Source organism: Plectropomus leopardus, chromosome 18, assembly GCF_026936395.1.
Source record: "Plectropomus leopardus strain MGB_pleo_1.0 chromosome 18, ASM2693639v1, whole genome shotgun sequence".
Lineage (NCBI taxonomy): Eukaryota > Metazoa > Chordata > Actinopteri > Perciformes > Serranidae > Plectropomus > Plectropomus leopardus.
In genome coordinates, this window is record NC_142193.1 from 31,359,773 (window position 1) to 31,386,169 (window position 26,397).

The 26,397-nt window shown below is 39.0% G+C and overlaps 2 protein-coding genes and 1 pseudogene across 3 annotated transcripts; 2 read left to right on the plus strand and 1 right to left on the minus strand.

Moving 5' to 3' along the window:
* Positions 1–848: 848 nt before the first annotated feature.
* LOC121966293 (uncharacterized) lies at positions 849–8,948 on the minus strand (annotated as a pseudogene). Its single transcript, XR_015774812.1, has 6 exons — positions 8,903–8,948; positions 5,247–5,343; positions 4,976–5,141; positions 2,876–3,049; positions 2,555–2,601; positions 849–1,708 (listed from the first exon to the last, which is right to left on the minus strand). The product of XR_015774812.1 is annotated as an uncharacterized LOC121966293 (transcript).
* Positions 8,413–17,718, plus strand: cyb561 (cytochrome b561). The gene is made up of 6 exons (XM_088069337.1): positions 8,413–8,553; positions 10,353–10,560; positions 14,394–14,492; positions 14,646–14,749; positions 15,297–15,454; positions 15,640–17,718. The coding sequence occupies exons 2-6, from the start codon at positions 10,356–10,358 to the stop codon at positions 15,830–15,832; spliced, it is 759 nt and encodes a 252-aa protein (XP_087925463.1). The 5' UTR covers positions 8,413–8,553; positions 10,353–10,355; the 3' UTR covers positions 15,833–17,718.
* Positions 17,719–18,058: 340 nt separating this feature from the next.
* On the plus strand, positions 18,059–24,720 carry LOC148186547 (uncharacterized). Its single transcript, XM_088069331.1, has 6 exons — positions 18,059–18,210; positions 19,224–19,631; positions 21,092–21,237; positions 21,663–21,831; positions 22,623–22,785; positions 23,491–24,720. Exons 2-6 carry the CDS (start codon positions 19,326–19,328, stop codon positions 23,781–23,783), a joined length of 1,077 nt encoding a protein of 358 aa, XP_087925457.1. The 5' UTR covers positions 18,059–18,210; positions 19,224–19,325; the 3' UTR covers positions 23,784–24,720.
* The last annotated feature ends 1,677 nt before the right edge of the window (positions 24,721–26,397 follow it).

Sequence of the window (26,397 nt, forward strand, 5' to 3'; positions counted from 1 at the left end):
GAGTGAAGATGTTAAGCAAAAAGATGAACAAATAACATGTCAATATGTAGCACACACACACACACACACACACACACACACACACACACACACACACACACACACACACACACAGAGTGCAAAGAGAGCAGCGGTGAGTCAGCCTCGTGTGAGTCACAGGCGAAATCAGAAATGTCAGACAGAAAAAAGAGCTTTCTCTTTCTCTCTCTCTCTCTCTCACACACACACACACACACAAAATCCAAAATCCATTTTGCACACACACCTTCCTGTTTCTCTCTGCAGCAGCTCAGTTTTACCTGCAGACTTTAGCTGAGCGTCAGACTGAGACAGGAAGCTCCTGTGTTGCTCTCCATCCTCCTGTGTTGTCCCCCAAGACCCTCAACAGGTCCCCAAACCTCAGGGTGAACACTACCGATGCCGCTGCTCTTCATCCTAATCAACTGAATCATTCAGGACTGCAGCGCCCTCCAGAGGAGACAGAGGGAGGACACAGTCATTAACAACCCTAAGTCACACTAAGAAATACCTTTCAAAAAATTATACATTATAGGCCACAGAATATTACCAAAATACTTCAATTTATTGAGAAAAAAAACAAAAGTCAATTTAGTATAATAGAAATCTGAAAATAAAATTAACTTGATATGTCTTCATACATCTACAAATAAATCTACATAAGTAGATACAAATAAGAAATGTATTTATTTAAAAAATGGTAAAAAAAATTTTTTTTTTAAAATGTCAATGTTATATAATAAAATCTGAAAATACTTCATAAACTATTTTTTTTAAAAAAACTCCTGAACACTAAATCTGACACAGGCTTCTTTAAAGAGATCGGATGAATTAAAGCTGGCTCACAAGATAAGAAGTCAATTTTTTTTAAAGCATTCAGAAAGATTAGACAATATAGTGACTACTTGACATTTTGAATATACAACATTTTAATTTAAAATATTAAAGAAATGACAGAAAAAAGTAGATTCTCTTGCAGACGACACTCACTGTATCATTCAGTGTTTCTGGGTGAAACAATAATCAAAGAGATGAATCAGACACATAAATGTTTTGTGCCTCAGAGTGTGTGATGGTGAACAGAGTGACCTTTGACCTTCAGTCAGCAGCGTCTCTGTCCACAGGAGACACTCTCAGACCTGCAGAGGACACAGAGACACTGAGGAATCAGGGAAGACCATAAACCCAGAATAAAGAGGTTCAGCAAACGTGGTGTTGAAGGTGTGGAGGTGGATCAGTTTGTCAGAGGAGACGATGTAGAAGGACAGAGAGCCAGCAGGACAGTCCACATACACTGCTACTCTGTGAGAGACAGAGGATGAGGATGAGGATGGGGACAAGGAGGACAGGCGTGTTGGGCTGTTATTATGCCAAACACAGTAACCTTCATCATCAGAGCAGCTCAGACTCCAGGACAGATTATTCCCTCCAAACACACAATCATTACTGCGTCCTCTCCTCCTGATCCGTCTGTAACTCACTGATATATAAACGTCTCCTCTCCACTCCACCTCCCAGTAACAGCGACCAGTCAGACCAGTTCTACACAGCAGCTGAGGCCATTGCTCAAATCTGTCTGGATGATCAGGATACGAGTGACTCTCCTCCACATGTGTCACCGTCCTGTTGTTGTTGGACAGTTTCAGTAACCCATTCACTGTGTTTGTGTCCAGTTCCAGTTCAGAGACGTCTGATGGAGACAAAGAGACACCAAACAGCTGCAGGTTATCATCAGTTCATTTATTGACAACTTTAAAGACGTCACCGTCAGTTACCGTCTGTTTGTGATAACCAGCTTTATCAATAAAATGTACTTGACTAACTGAAAAAAATGACTTTTTAAATTTATCTCTGAATGAAATTTAACAAACTTTCACTTGAAACTCAACAGCTTTAGCTGAGAGTCAACATGTCAGCAGTGTTCAGGGTTTGTGGGAGGACAGCTGATGGATCCAGATCAATAAATAAAGTCACTGATCAAACTGCACATCACCTCAACACATAAATGTGGAGGTATAGCAGGTAGTTCAAGCAGCAGCCCTAGGAGGCGGAGTCATGTGCAGCGACAGACTCTTGTCAGCAGCTAACCCCGCAGCACACCTCCCCAGATGACAGCCGCTCCTTCAGCAGCTGCCGTCGGCACAAAGCTGACAACCCAAAGATGTTCTGTGTGTGTTTAGATGTTTGTATTGGTATTGGTACTGGTATTTAAGACTTTTCCTCGTGTTTTTATGTAACTGAAACTTTAATGAACAAGGAAATTCTTACAAAAACAGAAATGTTTCTTTTGTTTGTATATTTATAACTACAATACTACATTTAAAATGTTTTGAGGAGTTTTTCTGTATGCTGCTCAGAATAAACCTCAGAGTATGAGTAACTCAGGTATAGCTCTGTCATTGTTCAAAGTCAAAAAAGATCATAATCTTCACTGAAACTCTGGAGAAACTCATCATCACTTTAGACAAGAAAAAAGTAAAGATCAAGTGAAACACGTGCAGCTCAGATCTCAGGAATCAAATTAAAACACACTCACACTTCATCAGATCAGGTCTCCGTCTGTGTGGTCCACGATGGTCCAACCTGCAGGACGAGACAAAGACTCAAACACCTTTTCTCAGATCCTCCATTAAACACCAACCACAGGACACCAGAGGCACAGAGACAGTCTGTCTGTCCATACATGAGAGTGTCCAGTCTGTCTGTCCATACCTGAGAGTGTCCAGTCTGTCTGTCCATACCTGAGAGTGTCCAGTCTGTCTGTCCATACCTGAGAGTGTCCAGTCTGTCTGTCCATACCTGAGAGTGTCCAGTCTGTCTGTCCATACCTGAGAGTGTCCAGTCTGTCTGTCCATACCTGAGAGTGTCCAGTCTCCAGAGTGGATTCTTCAGTCCAGCAGACAGCAGTCTGTCTCCTGAGTCTCCTGGATGGTTGTAGCTCAGGTCCAGCTCTCTCAGATGGGACGGGTTGGAGCTCAGAGCTGAGGCCAGAGACGAACAGCCTCTCTCTGAGACCTGACAGAATGACAGACTGAAAACACACACAAACCCAAAATTAAAATTTGTTTCATGTTAAGGACGTGACACACCAAGCCTTCATCAAAAGCCCCCTGCTGCGTCACCTCACATCTTCGTGTCTCAGCTAAATAGCTGCACTAAAACTTAACGCAGCACAAGCATGAGAGGAGATTCTCCTCCGTACCAGCAGACGGCAGCCGTCTGTTCAAAACAGGAAAACAGGAGGTCTGGCAGTTAGCCAGGTAACGATGGTTAGCCAGTTAGCACATCACAAACACAACCTCATGTTGAAAGAACAGCAGATTCACTGTGAGTCAATAAACAACACAAGCCATCAGCAAACAATTTTAAGAGCTCAATGGTTAAAGAAAAACAATAGTTTTTATCAAGTTTTTCGTAGTTAATCTTGGTGCACATGTGCGGCTGTTTTGTCTGAACTTCAGTCTTGAGATATTTTGCCATTAGAGGGCGCCACAATGTTGATGCACAAAATATGGAAGTGATTGCTTGAGGTGGGCTTAAGTTATTATAATAAATCTACATTTGTCAACATTTCACGTTTTGATCTTCAGAAAATATTGATAAATTACCAAGACATCAACTGAACTGTACCATTCGTTGCCTCACTGCAAAATTCCGAAGTCTGTCACTCCATATTTTTAAGAATATGCAAAATCAGTAAACATCTTTATATTGAAAAGTCTGAATTTGAAATGCAACCAAAATTGTTTCAGACATTTTTTGAATAAAGGATGTGTATGTGTTTAAAGAATCACGAAGATATACCTATGGAGAAGTGTTCAGAAATGGAGAAAGAAGAAGAAGATGGGGAGGTTCAGGAAGAGGGAGAGGAAAAGGAAGGAGAGGAAGAAGACAAAATGGCAGATCCATGATGGTCCATCAGCAGATCCTTCTGGACCAACAATATTAAATCTTGAAATGTGTCTCCAACCCAAACAGCACAAACCCTGAGGAGGCATGAACTGCTGTTCTGCATTATTCAGGACTTGAAATGACAAACTCTGACACCAATGGCTGAGAAAACTGAAAAGAAAAGAAGAAGAAAGGGTAAGAAGATGGAACGGAAGACAAATAAAAAACCTGTAAGGATCCATCAGAAGACTTTCCAGGCCAAAACATGATATATCCTTGAAATATCCTTGAAATCACATTTCTAACTCACACAGCACAAAGTCTGAGGAGGCAAAAACATGCTTAATCTGCACCAGCTGTGACCTGAACTCACAGCCCTGAGGGGGCCAAAGGATTCGAGGTAAGTTTTTATCAAACTGAGCTACCTCACCAGTGATGAATTTAGAGGTGACTTCAGACTGTGACTCAACCAACCACCAGGGGGCAGCATAACAGCTGTTACTAGCTAAACTAGTGCCAAAAATTCAGATACTGTTACAAAAATCTGAGAATTTGCAGACTTCAACTCGACAACATAGAAAACATGTGAAAACAGCATTTTGGTGTGAATTAAACAAAAACTGTGGGAGGAGATAGGCTTAATTAGTTTTACAGTTTTTTATAAAAACAGTGATGACTTCCTAATTTGAACTTGGTTGGACTTTACAAAAGTGTCTTTACAGTTGGGTTTACAGTTTAGTGGAAGTTTCAAAGCCGTAGACCACTCTGATGATATGATATGAAGTTTTAAAGTTTTGAACTTTTAACTGTCACTATATCGCCACCATCAGGACAACTGGACTCTAACTCCTGTTGAGGAAGTTTAGCATAGGACTGGAGCTATGTACCACGTTTTGTGTATTTTCATGCATGGGAAGTTAGATTAAGAATACTGGAAAATACAGGAGGACCAAGCAGCAGAGCAGCTCGGCCCCTAAAAAAATGTTGATTTAGTAATATATTTATGAAAGATAATTAACAGCTCAGACAGTCATCATTTTACAAACACAAAAGGCAGTTTACTAACCTGAGAGTTTCCAGTTTGCAGTTTCAGTCCATCACACAGCATCCTCACTCCTGAGTCCTGCAGGTCATTGTCACTCAAGTCCAGGTCTCTCAGACTCGAGGACTGGGAGCTGAGAACTGAGGACAGAGCTTCACAGCTTCTCTCTGAGAGCTTACAGCCACTCAGCCTGAGGAAAAATCAACAAAAACATTAGAAAACAATTACAAACATTGGTTGTTTTTTCTGTACAAAGAAAACTACATTTAATCTGAATGGTTATGTGTCCACCTACAGAGCTTTGCTGGAGGCTTTGACCACTGGCAGCAGCCTCAGAAGAGCCTCCTCTGAAGCAGAGTATTTCTTCAGGTCAAACACGTCCAGATCTGTTTCTGATGACAGTAAAAATTGTGGAAAAAAAAAAGTGAAAATTAGACTGACCTGAAAAGATGTCACTATTATACGTTTTTAAGAGAAACTTACTGAGTAAAATACTCAAATATTTACTGTGAGATTTTATTATTTTAGAAATAATAAATCAGCAAGTAGATGAGCTGACTGATGGGAAAAAATAACTGAAGATTAATCAATAAACAAAAAGTGTGATTACTCGATTAAAAAGTAACCGTCAGATGGAGCCCTGATAACCACCGCAACGAGTCAGCAGCTGCAGTCGTTTGGAAAACAGCAGTTTGTCTCCTAATCTGATGAATTTGTTTATCGGAGCGAATCTGAATCAATCAGCTGACTGATTTGACGTCTCTTCCTGCTGCCGCTGTCTGTTGCTATAGTGACGAGGCCACCTCATTATCTAAACGTCTTATTTACAACCCTTCATAAAGAGCGTTAACGAGCTAACGTTCATCGGAAAATGTTTCTCTAAAACACGACGATCACCGTCCTTAACATTATCAGTGCTAACGTTAGATGAATTTGATATTAACTTACCGTTAGCTAACGTTAACATCTCTCCGTGCTAACGTTACCGCTGAAACTCGCCGTCTACTCGCTTTATTCACACAAACCTGGAAACGCAAATAAAGTTCGCACAGAAAACACAACATGTAACCTCTTAAAAAGATTTTCCAGTCGAATAAAAAGTTATTATTGATGATATTTGTCGCTTACCGAGCGTCGAAACACAGTGCTACAGTTAGCTTAGCTCCCAGGGGCTAACTGCTCTCGAACTTTCCAACTGAGCGCGTGCGTGTGGGTGCGCGAGATGAGAGGGCGGTGGGTCGCTAGGCAACACTTGTTGTTGCTGGGCAGAAATCACGGCAGGAGCGGGAAAAGTAATAATTACGTAATCGGACTAGCAAAGAACAGGCCTGGCTAAGAAAGCTTAATTACGTCAGAGGTCAGGGGTCACTGTTAAAAAACAAAAACAAACGTTACTGTAGTGTTAATATATATATATATATATATATATATATATATACTGTATAGTCCCATACTGTACATTTCAGCACACACCAGACTGTGTTGAATTAACTGCGTAATTAAAAAAGAAATTGATGAATTACTGTACATTACTTTTAGTAAAATGTTTTTTTCCCAACATTTCTGTCCTCAGAGCTCCACCTTGTGAAACAATCAGGTAAATAGAAATAATAATAGTAACTTAATAATAAGTTCTTATTTAAAACAAACCAGCTCTCTAACAACTTTCTGTTTTAGTAGTTCATTTGACCTTTTCCATCTTTTCTCTTTCCTCTTGTAAAAATGTATACTTGAATGTTTTATTGCTTCGTAAAGCACCTTTAATTAACCTATTGTATTTTTTTAATTTACAAGATTTAACATTAACACACAAATTGTCAAACTGTTCACACAAATAATATTGAGACTAATCTCTCTGTGTAAGGGAGTTACTGAGCCATTTCTTCAAAGCTGAAAAATAAAATATAAAATTTTTCACCAATGCAAATGTGTGTGTGAAGTTTCATGAGTTTTTGAGCACCTTTAGCCTCTCAAAAATGAGATTAATTTGGAGGAAGAATAATAATTTCTTCAGTTTCAGTCGGGCATTCACTTCAGTGTTCAGTAGACAATGGGATTCTAGGACATTTCTCGGATTGAAAGACATTTGGATTTTAGGACATTTCTCAGGTTTTAAGGACATTTCTAGGATAAAGGACATTTTAAAGATAAGTTTTATATGTTTCTATAGAATTTCAGAACATCATGGATGTACAGACATTTCTCAGATTTTTGGGACATTTCTTGCAGCCCTTGATAGGGTGCCTGGTGGCCCCCAAACTATTTTCTAATTCACAAAAAATAAAGTGATTGACACTGGGAATTGGTTTTGTCCTTTCAGTGTCCATAAGGTGCCAGAGTGCATAAAACAGCATCAAAACAGAATCCCCACACCCCCTGACAGAGGTCCTAGCCCAATGTCCCAATGTCCTAAAAACCTAGAAATGTCCTTAAATCCTAGAAATGCCCTATAACCAGAGGAATTTCCTTGAATCCTAAAAATTTCCTAAAATCCTAAAAAATGTCCTGGAAACATCCTAAAATCCTAGAAATGACCCAAATCCTAGAAATGTCCTAAAATCCTGAAAACAGCCTAAACATGTACAAAGATTCTAGAAATGCCATAAAATCATACAAACTTCCCAAACTCCTAGAAACATGTAAAAACAGGATAAGTGTCCTTGTGTTAAAAACTGTCGGGGCAAAAGGTGTCTGTGTTTGGTGTCAGTGCCTCGAACCGTCCTCGGGTTTATATGTTGAAGAAGTTGTGTTTAATTCAGCTGCTGGTCCTCTAATGTGCAGCTCTGATTCACTGACAGACTCTGTCCTCCTCCTCCTCCTCCTCCTCCTCCAGTGTTGTCAAGGCAACAAACCTTTCCTCTGCAGCTGTTAGTCATCAATCCACATTGTCTGACCCCCCCAACATGGCGTTACTGTGACGTTTTTATCACCACTCAAATTTAATTTACATTTTTATACACATACATATTCTGTACACATCACTACGGATGTGCATTATTATTGCATTATTATATTTTATTAATTCTATTTATTTTATATTTTATACTAATGCACTTTTCCTTGCCCCTGTTTTGTGAATGACTTTTATGATTGGTAATTATGTGATCCACTGTGAATTTATTTATATATTTTTTTTTTCTCACTGCTGGGAGGGGCACTGGCAATTTTGTTGTTTTATGACAATAAAGGCTTCTTATCTCTAAATGTTCATCATCATTCACAAAAACTACTATCATTTATAATTTTTAGCCTATAACATATTGTTTATATGACTGTAATTGCCATAGAGTATTTTTTTGCAGTATTTTTTTAACAATGTAGCAGAATAACAAATCCAATAACGATAATATTAATAGACTAATCATTATAATAATAACAGGCTTATTAAGGTAGTCTGCATATAACACTGCAGTTTATTATTTGCTCGTCGCGGTCTCGCGGGTTGGTCACGTGGGTTGTGTTTATTCAGGAGGGCATCCAAAACACTCACACCCAGTCACACGCGCGCGCTCAGTGTGCACGGTGGGAGGGCGGAGGAAGGCGGATCTGTGGATCCAGACTCCAGGACTTCCTCAGAGGAGCCGAGCGCAGTCTGCAGCGCAGTGAGTACATTCACTCTTTACTATCACCATTATCATTACTAATATTTAAATATACATTATCCCCACGCGCAGCCTGTCCGCTTGTTGTTGTTATCGTCAGAGTTTGAGTTAAATATGATTCAGTGCAGATCTGTGACAGGTAACAGGTGACAGCGGAAACGTTATAACGTCTTTGTGCAGCTGAGCGTGTGCGTGTGTATGCGCGCGCGCGCGCGTGAGGTCATTATGACGTCTTTGGACCCAAGAAACAGCTAATTAACTTAGGTGCGGTTATAATAACTCAATAATGATAATAATGCTGTATTTCTAAAGCCGTGAGATTTGTGAGTATTTGCGCTCGTGTCCTCACGTAACTCCGTCAGCTCGGTGCGACACTTCCTGTAATCCAGCGTCATGTTTGTGACTCTGATGGAAACGTGATAAAATCAGCACATGTGGGTTCCGTGTCTGTGTTTTTTAAACAGATTTAATCTGAAGGAGCTCGTCGGTTTATAGCAGAAAGAGTTTGTGATGTGATTTTTTCCAGCTGAGAAGCCTTTAGCTCAGGTTGCTATGGAAGCTCATTTCTGCCAATGTGATGAAAATTAAAAAAAAAAAGATCCTGTAAGCCATTGATAATAATTAATATGAACAAATTAATGAGATAGTATCTCAAAATTATTAGAAACTTGGTCAAAATAATAAGAAAAACTAGCACAAAATATCAAGATCTCAAAATGATTAATGATCTCAAAGATAAGGAGGCAATTTCTCAAAATAGTGAACAAATATTGCAAAAAATAGTGAGAAGCATTCTCAAAATATTGTGAAAATTTCTAAATACCATCTTAAAATAATGAGAAAGAGTCAAAAAAAAGAAAAAGAAAGAAATAGATTCAGGCTATGTATCCCAAAAGAAAAAATATCAAAATAATGAAAAACTTTCTTAAAATAATAAATTAGTTTCAAAATAATGAGAACTTTCTCAAAATAATGAATTAGTATTACAAAAATAGTGAATTTGTGTCTCAAAATGTTAAAAACTTACTCAAAATAATAATTAATATCTCAAAGCAATGAGAACTTTTTCAAAATATTGAGAAACTATTTTGAAATATTAATATCTCAAAGTACTGATGACCCTACTAAAAATGGAAAAGTCTTTACTTTGCATTTGAAAATAAAAAATCTACGTTCATATGATAACACTGTGAAAACGATCCTCGTGTACACAGACCGAAAACGCTGCTGTATGTATGTATGCCAGGCCAGTAGTTGGCGGTGTAATCTGACAAAAAATAAAAAAAAAAAAGGGAATGGATTTATTTTATATATTTAATGATGTTTGTCACATAATTTAAAAAATAAAATTATTACAACTATAGTTTTCCGGACATTTTCACCTATTTTTTGAGATAATTTTTAAATAATTCTCTCCTCTTTGTTTAAAGTTTTAGGTGGTTTTTCTTGTCACATTTTAGCAACTTTGTGCAGTTTGTGTTTGTTTTTTGTTGTTTTTTGTTCTCTGCCATGTTTTTAGTAGAAATCAAACCAATTTGCGTCCAACAGCTTGAAACCAGTGTCTGAGAAAACTGATGTCGAAGTGTTAAAGATGCTTTTCTCTAGATCAGAAAGCTGCAAACTCGACTACAACAACAAAGGAGGGAAAAATAACCAGTTAACTAATCTAAATGTCTGCAAAAGAAACCATATTATTTTGCCATGTGACGCTCTGTGTTTCTCCTCCTCGCCTTCCTGATTTAATTCAGTCCAATCAACGTCCGCCCCGCGGCGCTCACTGATCCCTCTCTGTGTTTCAGATCATGGACGACGCCGCTCCACGAACCGGTCGCTCTGCGTTTGCGTGGCTGGTGGGTGCGTCGCAGTTGCTGGGGCTGGCGGCGGTGGTGCTGACCGGCGTGTGGATGGGTCACTACCGCGGGGGCTTCGCCTGGGACGGCTCGGCACGGGAGTTTAACCTGCACCCTCTGTGCATGGTGCTGGGACTGGTTTTCCTGCAAGGTGACGGTGAGTCCAAACCCAAGGACGCTCAGAGCGAGATCGAACCCTGCAGGTGTGATTTTGGTCTGTTTGGATTTCTTTTTTCCAGGCTTGTTCTTTATACTGAAGCCCCGGAGCTTAAAAAAAGGAATTCAGGATTTCCCTTTCTTAAACTTGAGAAATTTGTCTCCCATCAATAAAAACGGACAGTAGAGATGGAATTATAACCTATCATGAGCTGTAATCATCTTATAATATGTGATTAAAACTGCTCTCCACCAAATAACAGAAAAGTCTCAACAGCGTTATTGATGAAGACTTGGATCGTTAAGGCGTCTCGATAATAAAAGTGTCTCATTTGGATTCAGTTTCTAAGGAGGCAGAGTGTCCAGCCAGCAGGGAACGTTCCCACAACGTTGGCTAACGTTACCTACAAGTTACAATAAAGTTTTAAAGAAAACATTTTAATATAAGAACGTTTTAAGGATGTTTATCAGTTCAAATAATGTTCCTGTAACATTCTGAGGATGTTTTGGTGATGTTGAGAGGTGACACAGCATTAAATATTATTTCATAAAACGTTCCCACAATGTTACATGAGAACAAAGGAGATTACAGACCTTTTTTTTAAGATACAAATGTGATGTGATATGTTAACAATATATTTTATTTATTATTTTTGATGTTTATAGATAATGTTGCCTGAACTTTAAGAAGAACATTCGAGGAACTGAAAAAAACAAACAAAAAACAACTTGCCAGTTTAACTACTAAAACATTAAGTGCATTTTAATCATTCTCGTAACGTTTTTAGAACCAGAAATTGCTAGCTGGGGTGGACGCTTTCTGCTCTGCAGCTGAAGACGATGCAGCTCAGTTTGCTGACTGCAGGGTCGCTGGTTCAATTCCCTGCTGGGCTTCTCTGTCAAAGTATCACTGTCCCAAAAAACACACACAGACTGCCATGTTCATAGACTCTGTACATCCCTCGTCCTCGCTGCAAATCAGACCGGCTGGGCGGGGGAACTGATAGTGTCTGGGCAGTTTTAGCTTAATGCAACAGGTCAGCTCACAGAGCCTGAGGCTAACACACACACACACACACACACACACACACACACACTCACACACACACTCACACACACACTCACACACACACGTTCTGCTGACCTTTGCTTGACTTAATTTACTAACTATGATCTGAAAATGATTTATTGTGACTGTATATACAAACGGATGTCAGACCAGTCGGGTTAATCTGAAAACATCAGCAGAGTCAGAGGCAACGCCTCACTTATTACAGTCAGTTTTTATGTTTTTAGCCAAATTAGAGCTCTGGGGAATGTAATCATCAGTCGTGATTTTTCAGGGAATAGATTCAGGAAATAACACACAGCATTAATGTAGTCCTCTTGGCTGCATTCAAAAGTCGGTCACTCCATCCTCTTGGACCAACCATGCATGTTTCTGGCTTTCCGGGTCTGGTCTTACAGTGGTTTGCATCCTACTGAGAAAACCAAAATCTGTGCCCTCTTCCGCTGAAACCATCTCCTGTGGAGTACCACAAGGCTCCATATTAGGCCCTAATTTATTTTCATTGCATACTCACGCTAATGTTAAAAACATTAATATTATTTTCTATTTTCATTAAGTTTTTTTTTTTTTTTTTTTTTTTAAATAAATAAATAATTTTAGAATTTTGACATTTTAAATGCCAGGTTTTTGGTATGATGCCACATTGTTTTTAGGTGAAAAGAAAAAAGGAAAAAAAATGATTTTTTTTCAATTAACTACATACTAAGTAGTTGTTTTTTTTTGACATGTCGATATGTCAATGTTTAGCAGCAACATTGATTGTGATAGTGCACTATAGTGGAAATAGCATGTATTTCCTCCATACGCCAAATATGGTCAAAATGACCTCATCAGGTGGAAAATAGTCAAAATGACAAATTCAGAGTCAAAAGCCCAGAATGACACCCAGAAATAATACAAGTCCTGTTTTTCTGCTCTGATGGCTGTGGGATCAAAAATGTCAGTTTGAATGGGTTTCAATGGAGCATTTTTGGACCTGAACAGTCTGAATGTAACTATTTAGTTTCCACAGTGTATTTTAGACTTATTGTATGATTCAATTAAAATGCACAATCTGGACAAAATCTATGCCATATGCATGATCACAGCCAAAATTATTAAAAAAAAAAAAAAAAAAAAAAGAATAATGAAAAGCGCCTAAAATGCCTCAAACGGTCCCTAAAGGGTTAAAGTTGAGACTTTCAGATTGTATTATCTGTCTCCTGAGCTTCACGCCTGCAGCTTACTTTTACTAATGACTGTAACCAGATTAGTTCAGAGCCGGATTGAATTAGAGCAATAAAATCAAAGGTCAGCTGGACATTAGACAAGGACAAGGGGGAGGTTTGTCCCCACACACAGACACAATTACACACAGACACACACACCTCGGAGCTGATTGTCTGTAATTAGGTTTGTTTTTGTTGCCTCTGGCCACCTCCACACTAATCTGACAACAAATGGTTTTCACAGTGTGCGTCCACACTCAGCAGCATCTGTGAAATCAGATTTTAACGCCTGACTCGTGGAGACTGGGTGTTGTGAACAGAAAAGCCACGTGTGATATTTTGTGATCGATATTTTGGAATCAGACACACTGTGGTCTTCGTGCTCGCTCTGAGAGCAACAAAAGGCTACACACTGTAAAAAATGTGAAGCTGCTTAGTGGGAATGGTATAAAGCTGCTGGCACAGGTGGCCAGCAGAAGAGATTTACACCAAACACAGTTAGCAGCTGTGTTTTCTCACAGCAGCTTATGTTTCACAAGATTTCAGTAAACAATCCAACAAACCAGAAAACTCGAGGCAATTAAAACCATTAAAAGGTATAATAACTAATAACAGCAAAACAGAGGGAAAAAAAGAAAGAACTACATGAAATAGATTAAAAAGACAAAACAGAGATTAAAAAAGGATTTAAAAGCTATAATTATACCAATACTACTACCACTACTACTACTACCACTACTACTACTACCACTACTACTACTACTACTAATAATAATAATAATAATAATAAAATAGTTAAATAAAAGCAAATCTAGATAAAATAGGGGAAAAAAAACACAAAATGAGAATGATGACAATAAAATACAGCGAAATATAGTGAAACAGTTAAATAAGCTGTATTGAAAAGGAGAATAAATTGATTAAAAAGACAAGTAAAAATTAAAATGCTGACAATAACATATAAAATAGTTTTGATAATAATAATAACGACAATAACAGTGAAAAGTTAAATGAAAGCTGGACTAGAAAGTAGATTAAGTATGTTAAAAAGCCAAGCAACAATAAAAATGCTGACAATAAAATGCAATCTATTTAAAAGCTATAATAACAACAATGCATATAAAACTAATAACGATACTACTAATAATATTAATAACAGTAATTATGGTACATCACTACTACTTCTACTACTACCATTACTAATAATAATACTAATAATCATAATAATACATAAAAGCTGGACTAGAAAATAGATAAATTGGATTAAAAAGACAAAATAAAGCAACACAGTGAATATAATGATGATAATAATAATAAATCTAATAATAATAATGACTATGACTGAAATTTTATGTCTCAGATAAACACAGTGATGGCAGTTTGTGTTTTCTCAAGAAAAAGTTATTGAAATTATTAGTACATTTACTGTCTCTCTCTGTCTCTTTGTCTCTCTGTGTGTCTCTGTGTGTCTCTGTGTGTCTCTGTGTTTCTCTGTTTGTCTCTCTGTGTCTCTGTGTGTCTCTGTGTTTCTCTGTGTGTCTCTCTGTGTCTCTGCAGCTATCCTGGTCTACAGAGTATTTCGAAATGAGGCGAAGAAGAACGTAAAGGTGCTTCACGGCATCATTCACCTGCTGGCCCTCATCATCAGCATCATCGGTGAGCGAGAGAGACAGACAGTAAATACCAAAGAGAGAGAGCGAGATGGAGAGAAAAAGATACCTTAACTATTTTGTGTGTGTGTGTGTGTGTGTGTGTGTGTGTGTGTGTGTGTGTGTGTGTGTGTGTGCGTGTGTGTGTGTGCGTGTGTAGGTTTTGTAGCTGTGTTTGACTTCCACAGAGCAGCAAAGATCCCAGACATGTACTCTCTGCACAGCTGGTGCGGCATGGCTACATTAGTCTTATTCTGCGTACAGGTAAAACACACACACACACACGCACACACGCACACACACACGCGCACACACACGTATTATTTCTGGGTGTCATTCTGGGCTTTTGACTTGGAATTTGGTCATTTTGACCATATTTGGCGTATGGAGGAAATACATGCTATTTCCACTCGGTGACCTGTCACAGTCAGTGTAGCTGCTGATCACTGACATATCCCAGACTGTCAGCAGCTACACTCACACACTGACATATCCCAGACTGTCAGCAGCAAAAAAAAAAAAAAAAAGACCACACAAACAAACAACACACATCTAAAAAAAATGACAAAAACCTGGTATTTAAGTTTAAAACTCGTGTAAAGCTTGAATTTGAGAAGCACGTGTGGTGCGCAGAGTGATACGAGTGTGTGTGATAGTTAAGTTGGGCCAAAGGGTTAAAGGTCAACTGTGGTATTTGAATGCTGTTTGTGAACATGCTCCTCAGTGGAAGTGGAACGGCTATACTTTTCGCCACAGAAGTAACGTGGACAAAAACAGGTACTGTAACTTTTCATTCCTCGTCTTTCCTCAGTGGGTGATGGGTTTGCTGTTCTTCCTGTTTCCTGTTGCGTCGTCATGGTTACGAGCCTCGTACCTGCCCGTTCACGTGTTCTGTGGTTTGGTTCTGCTGGTTATGGCCATCGGGAGCAGCCTGCTCGGCATCACGGAGAAACTCCTCTTCAGCATCATGTATGTCTCTATACATGTGTCCTTCATGCTCACTGTTGTGAATAAAAAAAATAATTTGTCTCCTAAAGCGTTCACACAGCGGGGTCATTTAACCGTTTGATTAACTCCTCGTCATTTTATTTATTAAACTACACAGTGGAGGTGAATGGATTTCACTCACTGTCTCTCTGTCTTTCTCGGTCCAGGCCAACCTACTCTCAGTTGGTCCCAGAGGGGGTGCTGGCCAACATTTTGGGGATCCTGCTGATTTGTTTTGGGGTGCTGCTGGGCTTTCTGATCACCAGAGACGAGTACAGACGTCCGCCAAACCCAGAAGAAGAGTCTCTGTCTGTCCATTTCAAGACCCTGACTGAGGGGGGGTCTCCCACCATGCCCTGAGCTCCGTGTTATGTCTGACACCTCCCCCTCACCTGGACACAATCTGTCAGTACGTTTACATGCACAGTTTACATGCGCTGTTAAAGCTGGATTAGATCATTTAATGTGACTCCTGTCCTTTTCAGAGTATACAACAGCGAGGGAGAATCCATTTTTTGATATAATTATGTCCGACTTCTGTGGCCGGTGAAGATACGCCCCCTTTCAGCTAGTTGCTATTGGACCTTTTTCCGTTTGACCTCTTACGTCTCAAACCAAACAAGCTAGCAAACGGCAAATGGTTGCATATCAGCGCTGTATATTTCATACACACTCTAAGCATTACTTGGTACCGTCGTCTTGTTTTGTTTTCTTCTCCTCTTCCTCTTCTTCTTTTGTTTGTCCCAGCTCTCTTCTACAAATTTATGCTTTTCAGCATCTGGGTCAAAGCCTGGCGTAGCAACTATGGTGCATGTAAAGGAGAGGTATACATGGAAGACTAAATCGACCCCCAATCTCATTATCTGGGTGTGTTAGTCTGACTTTGAGAATTTTCATTTCAAAATTCATTCACACCAACATGTTAACATGTATTTGAAAAGTCCCGTTTTAATCGGACTATAATTTGACTTTTTGTAACATGTAAACGTACTGAGAGTCCTGAGCTCTACTACAGTTTCTGTTCATACCTGAAGTCTAAACACACATGGACATAAACGTGGTCCGAAAAGACGGATTTCAAAATTTCACTGGCCACATGATGTCACTAGAAGTTGGTGTCTGGCACCATCTGGGCATATTTTAATAGAACTGTATTAACAAAAAAAGAAATAATCAAATTCCACTCCTTTCTTATGACAAAGCAGCATACTCTGGGACTAAAAAATGAAGCAAACTCTGAAGTGCCAAAAACTGCAGTTCCCCTAATGTCCACTAGAGGCTCGCTCCACGAGAGAGTCAATCCCCCATGTTAGCATTACCAAATACTCCGTGATGATGTTCGTAAAACAAGCTTTTGTGAAAGTTTTTTTCCATCACCCAATTTTTTAGGTGACAATAGTATTTATTCCCTTTCCTTCTCATTCTTCACTCCTCTCTTTGGAATCTGAGCAAACTGGCTGGATTTCTTTCAAAAACATGGGCAGAAGGCAATGAGTAATAAAAAGAAATGACCAAAAATGTGTTAATAGTACAAGAAAATTATCTGAAAATTAGTTTTTAAAAAAGAAAAAGAAATAAAAGAATGTAAAAACAACATAACAATGAAAGAAATGACCTGAAAAAAATTGCCTAAATTAATTATTTAACATGATTTTAAATATGTTATCATAATAATTATTAACATAGCTTTTTCCAACTTTTTTTCCACAAGATGTTTTCCCCTTTCTTTTTAAAAATAATAACTAATAAATAATAGTAATAAATAACTCCAGTGTCTTTAAATTTGTGAAACATTTATTACCAAGTTGCTCATTGTCATATTTTTGAAAGAAATCGCACCAATTAGGTCAGAGTTCAAAGCTTTAAAGTCTTTTTATTTGATGTCCAGCAGTATACCTGTCCACTCAGCACAGTTCATCCACAACATGTCAGACATAAACACGATCTAGTAGCTATTTATATTTCAATGGACTGTCATGTTATAAATATTTGTTCTGAAGTGTGTGTTTGGTTACTTGATGCACTAAAATATATTGAATTCATACCTTTGAATGTGTTTGGCCAAATTCTATGTGTATGTATAACATGTAGCGAGTTTTTTTGTCTTGACTTCAGGACTCAGCTCTAGTGCCTAATACAAAGCTTTTATTGAAAATAACTGGATGTTGTTTGTCTGATGCACTTCTTTATAATTTTATCTTTGAAAGATGAGTCTTAATCTGTAAATAAAGATATGTGAAACGGCAGAGTGTTCTGGTCCATTTGTGTTTTTTCAGGTATAATTCTACATGTTAACCCTTTGAAAAATAAGCACAGTAAAACTGATGCACATGATGAAATTTTGATTGTGGTTATGTTTAATTTAATTTAATTTTCTGTCTGCGCACACACTCTTCACAAGATGGTAACAGTCTTTATGTAATATTAAAGTCAGTGAAACAGACAGTGGAGCAATGCCAAGACTGTTATTAAGAGGAATTGAGAGAGACGGAGACATGATGAAATCTACATCAGACAAGCTGCCAGAGTTTAGTGGATGAGAGGAAACATTTGGCGATCGGACGGGATTAGAGGATTACTGACACAGCTGACTCCATCAGCATCACCGCTCTGTCTTTGTGTCTCTCTGCGTCCATCAGCTCCCCGCCTGCATTCAGCCGTGATCCAGAGGAGCGAGACGACACACGCGAGTTTATGATCCAGTGTGGAGATGTTTGGGTTCTTCATCAGCACAGGAGGTGAGTTATTTGGGAGAGGGGGGCTCAAAGTCAAAGATGATATCTGTGTCATGTGGATGCTGATTTTTTTATTTTTGTGTTATTTGAATTGTGCTCATTTTTTTTCTTGAAAGTGTAAAAACACGTAATGCCTGTCAATGTTTTGTTTCTCTCTTCTTTCATTAAAAATAATTAATTAAAAAATAATTTAATGTTTCTAGACAATACTGTACGTTATTTAGAAAATGTGTTAATAGTGAACAAGTTATTAGGAAAAAAGATTATTGGTTAGCTTCTGTCCATTGACCATGAAATAAATGCTGAAGCTTTTAAACCACGTTGTTTATTTCAGACAGACTTTAATCCTTTCTTTCTGCTGCTGTGCTCTTAATGACTATGATTATGTAATTACATTTAGATGGGACAGGGAGGATAAATCGGATAAAAAAAACCCCCCTGTGTTAAAAGGAGCGTAACAATTATGAGAAAGATTTAAAATAAGTCAGTTATGCAATAATGAAATTAGTTTTTTTCATGCTGGTATTTGATTGTAGAAAGCATTCGCATAAAGCGGCAAAAAATGTTTTGTTGTTGTTACTGGATTTATTATCATTTGTTTATTTTTTTAATATTTGTGTTTATTTATTTCATGAAGTTAATTTTTTTTTTTTAGATTTTTTTACCATATATTTTAACTTTTACTTTAACTTTAACCCTAACCCTTTTTTTCAATATATTATACTAGGAAACTGTTGACTCATTTTGTTAACATATTCTGTGGTCTGTAATGTGCAATTTTTTAAAGGGTATTTCTTAGCATGACTGTTAAAGGGTTAAATGTGTGTATTTAGGGCAATAAGTTACTTCTGATATGAGGAGATTTTCTGAGGTTCTCTATCACAAAGTAACAGCTGTAAAAGTTGTGACAGGATGAAGAAGTTGTTTGATGTAAATATATTCATAAATTAGATATCTATTGAAACCACAACCCTTAAATGTACAGATTTAATTAAAACTTGCTCTCTTATTTACAGGCTGACTACAAGTTTTGGCAAAAAGGAGCTTCTTTCAACTTTCCAAACAATAACTCCTCGTCTTCACGAGCTGCCCTCCGTCCTCTCGCTGTCTGGGGAAATATGTGTCTCATTTTCCTGCCCCTTCCCTTCTTTCTTCTCGCCTTTTATTCCCCGCCATCCCTTTTTCTGACCGTCGAGGGCTCTCGCTTGTGTCCACACCGCTGCCTTTGTTACGAGCACGCTGACCTGGTGGACTGTCGCAGCCGGGGGTTCGAGCACGTTCCCCGAGGCCTCCCGCACGGCACATGGCTGCTGGAGCTGGGAGGAAACAATCTGAGCGAGATCGGCACCCGAGCCTTCACCGGACTGTGGTCCCTGCGGGTGCTGGTGCTGACCAACAGCCAGATAGAAGAAATACAACCACAGGTGGGAACGACGGGACGAAAGAACTTAAAAAAGAAAAAAATATCTGAGGAAAATTGAAAAAAATGTAGGGCCGTCAAAGTTAATGCAAATTCATTTTAACGCCACTAAAGTTTTTGACATGCGATAAAGGCATTGTGTTACTGTGACCCTCGGCCCAGCAGTGACGTTGTGGATGGCAGCAGAAACAAACCTCCATGCGCAGAAATGGATTAAGAAAGGTTTTTTAAAAATGTTTTATTAATGACAAGTTGTGCTATAAAGCCCGGCCAGATGTTTCTCTCAACATGACCAAAGGTATTTGCATTTACTGTCGATGTGAGGTGGGTACCACCAGAGTACGTCCAGTCCAATTACTGGCCAATCTCATTCCTCAGTACCATTTTCTGAATGTTGCCTTGAAAAAGTTCTTCCGTTGTTCTCATGTAACATTGTGGGAACGTTTTATATAAAAGCATTCTCTGATCTGTCAGCTCTCAACATCACCAAAACATCCTCAGAGTGGTGCAGCTCAAACGTTACGTCTCATTTAGCATTTAACCTTACAGGAAGATTATTTACAACGATAAACATCCGTAAAACGTTCTCTGAACTTTAGATTAAAATGTTTTCTTTAAAACATTGCAACTTGAAGGTAACGTTAACCAGTATTATGGGAACGTTTCCTGCTAGCTGCGGACCATGCTGCTTTATACCACCATGTGCATTTGTTGACATCACGGTAACGGCATCCCGGAGCGTAAACAGCTGACGCGGAAGGATTCCTAAAACATAAGTAGACGCAGAAGGTCACTGACAGAGCGGCACCATGTGACGAGCTGGGATGAAAACGTGTTGGGCCCATAGATCAGGTGTACTAGATACTTCCTGCGGCTGAGTCGACTACTTCCGGTTAAGCGCTCTGCTAACTTGACAAAATTACTTAATCTTGTGGCACTTCTAGACTTTCCAAATGTTGTCAGATTGCATGGATCAAATCCTAAAAGTGAAATGAGTCATTTCATGATTAATCCAAAGAATTACAGATGATTCTGTCACAATCCAAGCTTTGGAAAAAATGTCTTTATGAGCCAAATGGTATCGAAAATTGCGATTTCACGGTTTGGCCACTACGAAAACTAGCTTAAAAGCCTAAAGGACTTCCTTGAGGGGCTGCTTTGTCCAGGTTGAAAGGAGTAATAGAGTTTGTTATCTTGATTTAGACTACAGAGTCTCTGTGTTGTTGTTTCATAATGTTCATTAGGTTTGTTGCTGCTTTTATTTAAAGGGCAAAAGCTCAGAAAAATCAACCTTGTTCTGAAGCTTTTTGGCTGCATAATATTGTCATTCTGTGTGAGAGTACAAAAACAGTCCAAAAAGATTTGCAGATGAGGGGTGGATAAAGTATGTTTGTGCCTGTAAAAGAGAAAAAAAGCGGCTAGTAGTAATATATATTCCTCTTTGTCTCTATTTTCTCTCCACAGGCATTTTTCTCTCTGTCGTTTTTGGAGAAACTGGATCTCAGCTGGAACCTTTTAACATCTCTACCTGTCGACTTCTCAGCCAGTCTGTCTGCTCTCCGAGAGCTGCGACTGGAGCACAACAACTTACACCACATATCTGGATACAGGTACCCATCTGGGCATTAAATCTGTCCTCCACCATCACACTCCATATTCCAGTAGAGCGCTCAAGTAATGAGTCCTAAAACCCTCTGTTGGCTGATAACGGCCAACGCTGCCACTAACAAACTCCACAAACCCATCGATAGATCCACCATCCACAGACACACACACGGCTGCTATTTTCGACTACAGACACAACTCATACCGACTCATACCTAATACCTACTCCATCATTTTGCAGACTCACGAAACATCCCCGTGCCAACTATTTCCTGGAGTTTACAGCCAGTCGGCGCTCCAAATATACTGCTGCTGGAATTAAACGGAATTAACGTTGCTGAGGGGTCTCCCATGACGATACAAAACTTTAACTTTCAGATCTGTTGTGATCTTAACCTCTGTGTCTCACCGTCTGTCCCCCTCCTGTCAGCTTGGAGTATTTGGACAACATGGAGAAGCTGGACCTGAGTTACAACCAGCTGGTGCTGGTGGGCCCCGGTGTGTTCAAGGGCCTCTCCAGGCTCAGACAGCTCTACCTGCATAACAACAGCCTGACCGCGGTGCAGCAGGGGAGTCTGGATATGCTGCCCGGACTGGAGGTGCATGCATGACTGCTGAAATAAATCTGTGTGGACACAACCCGGCTGAAAATGTTGGCATTGTACATTTATGCAAACTACAAATACGTTACAATGGCACATTTAATATTAATCATATCAAACCTAAGTGTTTTGAATCAAGCTGTCACTGAGTTTCCTGCAGCTATTTAGGCATCACGTCTCTGTCCTCAACTTTTTTTTTAGTCATAAAACGTGGATATTTTCTAGGAAACTATCAGGGTGTTTCCAGAAAATTTTAGGCATCAAATGTCTGCATTTTTCATCAACCTGTCAGTGTGTTTCCAGACACTTTTTAGACATCTAATGATGGTATTTTGTAGCAACCTGTCTCTTGATTTCCAGCTTGTTCTGAGGCATCAAATGTGGCTATTTTGTAGCGAACTGCCATTGTCTACAGCAAATTTTTAGGTATCAAATGGGGGTGTTTTGTAGCAATCTGAACACGTGTTTTCAGCATCTTTTTAGGTATCAAATGCTGGTGTTTTGTAGCAACCTGTCAGTGTGTTTCTAGTGGGAACTGTGCAACCAAAAATAAGTATTTAAACCAAAACATGATCTTTTCCTAATCATAACCAAGTGTTTTTTTTGCCCAAACATAACCACACATTAACCATGGCGTGTTTCAATGCTAATGCTTCAACATATCTGCTACATAATAACATACAAATGTATCTGTGGTTTGCAGAAATGCACAATACCCACAGGTTTCTGTTGACTGGTGTATACCACGTTGTTTGTATGTCTGTCTGATCACCTGTCTGTCTGCGCAGGTGCTCCAGCTGAGTAACAACAACATCTCTCAGATAGACAACGATGCTCTGGCGCCTCTCTACAGCCTGGCCGTCCTCGCTCTGGAGGGAAACAACCTGCATCACCTCAAGTTTAAGACCTTCATCAGTCTTCATACAACAGCGACACACATCCAGCTGTCAGGTTTACAATATCTACATACTGTTACCTCTCTGCTGCTCATCACCGCTGCTCACAACATGCATGAACGAATTCACTCCATGCACAGGAAGTCAACATAGTGGTAAAAGCTAATAAAATAATTATGTTAAAATGATGGCAGTGTATTGCTGCAACGAGAAAGAAATATTATTAGTTTCTCATTTAATGGGAAAAGTTTCTAGATAGTTTTTATGATATTATGACATATTCTGGCCATTCATAGATATAAGATTGTTCCACTGTTCCAGATTTTACCATTATCTTATAAACAGTAAAAAACCCTGTGTCAGAATAACCAGCCCATTCTCAGTGTGAACTTGTCAAATGCTGCCACTTGGTCAGTGATTTTGGCATCAGCTGCAAAAGCCACATTTTTGCCGTCTACAGTCACAACATTTAGCAGAGATTTTTACAGGCTGCTGCTGCAGCGTGCAGGCGTGCAGGCAGGATGTTTAGGAAGCGACTGATTTGAAAAGCAGCAGACTTTTCTTTACGCGGGGTTCGCATTATAAACCTCAGCATCGCAGAGGATCGTTTAACGTTTAACTGTGGGATTACAGTTTGGATAATTCTGCAGCCCAACTTTAAATAAACATGCTTTAAAACAAAATGTACAGAAAACTTGTGTGTCAGGCCGAAATCTCGCACTCTGAGTGTGATCGTTAACCTTTCTTGTCGCTCCTCCAGGAAACCCGTGGAACTGCGACTGCGACCTGCACCGCGTCTTCAGCAAGATCCTGCGCGTTCGCCACCTCCACATCGACGACTACCGCAACGTGACGTGCCAGGACCCGCCGCAGTTGGCGGGGGCCTCGCTGGCTTGGGTGGACAGCCAGCTGTGCATCGCAGAGACCGCCACCGTGCTCGTCATCACCATCACCGTGCTGGTCACCGTGGTGGCGGCTTTGGTGATGGCGGAGAGGAACAGGAAGAGGAACCGAGGGAAGAACTGGGACACGGAGTCACAGAATCAGACTTAGAGCCACCTGAGGCTGGAAAAGAGCAATCAGGAAGGAGATCCTGAGAGGCTGAAGGAGGACTCTCCGGTGGCGAGGAGGCGCGCAGCGAACAAGATGGCTGCCACACGTGGACGACTGCTTGAACGCACATTTTTCTGCTGATATTCAGGCTGCGGAGCGTCCTGTCTGTCTTACCTAAAAGGACTAATACTGTGGTTTCACTTTACAGTATAATTTTGTCCCTTTGTGTAGAATTTCCTTTTAGGTTTCTTGCTTTTGGAGAAAAAAATGTTTAACCCTTTAGGGCCCGCTTTAATATCACACACACTCGTATCGCTCAACACACACACTTTTCAAAATCAAGCTTTAAAAAATATTTTACATTAATACGATTTTCTACTTTCATTTACTTTAATGTTTTTGACCCACATCAGTTCTAATCATTAATATCAAATATTCACTAATTTTCAGAATTTTTTCCTTAAAATGGCAGTTTTTTTGTCATGATGTGTTTTTAGTTGAATATATATATATATATATATATTATTTTTAATATACTACATGCAAAGTAGATTTGTGTATGTAGCCAAGTACAAGTAAAAAGCAGCATAATATGGAAATACTCAAGTAAGGTATAAATACCTCAAAATTGTACGAGGGCCTACTTTAATATCACAACACTCGTATCACTCGGTGCACAAGATGCACTTTTCAAAATCAGGCTTTAAAAAATATTAAACATAAATACGATTTTCTACTTTCAGTGAGTTGTTTTTTTTGACCAACATCAGTCCTAATCATAAGTAATAAATATTCATTTATTTTTTCTGAATTTTAACCCTTTAAATGCCAGGTTTTTGTCATGTTTTACTGACTTTTAATTGACTGCTTTTCATTCTGTTAAGCATCTTTGAGTATTGTAAAAAGTGCTCTATAAATAAAATGTATTATTTTTAAATTTTATTATGATGCCACTATGTTTTAAAAAGAAAAACAAACACAAAAATGAATTATTTTCAATATACTACACGCAAAGTAAATTTTTTAAAATCATGACAGATAAACAGCTACATTGATTGTTATATATTATTATTTTTTCTGTAGTGTCAAATACTCACACTTTAACCACTCTGCACACAAAACACACTTTTCAAAATCAGGCTGGGCTGGGCAATATAGAATAGTCTTATCATGATATATTTTTTTTCAGTCGATATCGATATATATCATGATATACATCAAATCACTATTTCTGTCGAGCTTAAAGGTTCCCTTTGACTCCTAATGGAGATATGAAGATATCATAAGTTTAATTTTGGTTTAAATATTTATTTTCTGTCAGACATTGAACATGACAAATATACTGTAGAACAGCATCACCAGCTGGAGGACCTATTCTACTAAAACTCACAGAGAGCCAGTTACTAAAATTTCCTCCCAGCAAAGGTCACAGCCTCATACCTGAAATCAATCTATCTATTTTACTTTGATTATGATTGAAGAACGATTATTTTGCTTTTTTTTGTTTTGCTTTTTTGCCAACCTCTCCTGACTGCAGGACTCTGACTTCAGCTTCTGTCAAACTTCTGTGCTGTTAATCATTTTACTCAGGAATTAAAAACTTTTGAGTCGGCCTACTTCTCCTATAGCTGCCAACAGCCTGCCGACATTCACAGTTAGAGAAAGGCTGAAAATAAGCTCATCTGCTTGTGGCCCCGGGCCCCCAAAACATTACATCTGCCCCTGGTAATAATAATGAGAGCTCAGCGCGAGCGGCCGGATGAGACACGGAGCGATGCGTCCTGGTGTTTCTAAATAATTCATCCAAAGTCTGATTAAAGCTGAAGCTAACACAAAGTCGTCTGTAGAGTCTAAAGAAGTCACTTTCACCTCTGCAGATGTGTCTGTTTCAGCGCTGTGGCTGTCAAACACTCAGCTGTTCGACAGTCAAAGTCCTTCACTGCCTTTGGTTCTCCGTGGCGCTATTCTTATTATCATTGGCTGTTCGTGTCTGTCAAAACATGTCTGAAATGAGTTCTATCGACTACGTGTCACATTTCAATCAAGGAAAAGTTATATTGCGATTGATGTTGTTGCTGTTTTATCGCCCAGCCCTAAATCAGGCTATAAAAAATATTGTACATTAATGTGATTTTCTACTTTCTTTGTTTTTTTAACCAACATCAGTTCAAATCATAAATATCAAATATTCTTTAATTTTCAGACAATTTTCAGTCCTTTATGAGGAGCGTATGTGTGAGGACACCACACAGAGGATTACTGCTGACTGATGGACAGACAGAGACAAACTGTCCTATTGAGGTCAGAGGCCAGATGTCAAGATGATTACTGCTGGAAGGGAATATATTTATTAATATGTGTGTGTGTGTGTGTGTGTGTGTGTGTGTGTCGGGGGGAATTAGAGAGAAACCAGACAGACAGCAGACTGATAGTCTTACGTCCTTGCTGGCTTTTTTTTACTTAAACTGAAAGTAGAAACAGAAATAAAGTGTTGTTGTTCTCTTCTTTTAATTTGTAGGAACTCAAACAGAGATGGGGTTTAACACGACGGTAGTCTGACGGTTTGGAGGGACTTACCGATCATTCAGCAGCTTGTTCAGCGTCCGCCGGGGGG

Bases quoted from the DNA above. Each gene is read 5' to 3' on its own strand.
- LOC148186547 (XM_088069331.1), top strand. From the start codon at position 19,326: ATGTGTCTCATTTTCCTGCCCCTTCCCTTCTTTCTTCTCGCCTTTTAT. The intron at 19,632-21,091 runs GTGGGAACGACG...TTCTCTCCACAG, and splicing joins TAGAAGAAATACAACCACAG to GCATTTTTCTCTCTGTCGTT. The intron at 22,786-23,490 runs GTTTACAATATC...TCGCTCCTCCAG, and splicing joins GACACACATCCAGCTGTCAG to GAAACCCGTGGAACTGCGAC.
- cyb561 (XM_088069337.1), top strand. From the start codon at position 10,356: ATGGACGACGCCGCTCCACGAACCGGTCGCTCTGCGTTTGCGTGGCTG. The intron at 10,561-14,393 runs GTGAGTCCAAAC...GTGTCTCTGCAG, and splicing joins GGTTTTCCTGCAAGGTGACG to CTATCCTGGTCTACAGAGTA. The intron at 14,493-14,645 runs GTGAGCGAGAGA...GTGCGTGTGTAG, and splicing joins CCTCATCATCAGCATCATCG to GTTTTGTAGCTGTGTTTGAC.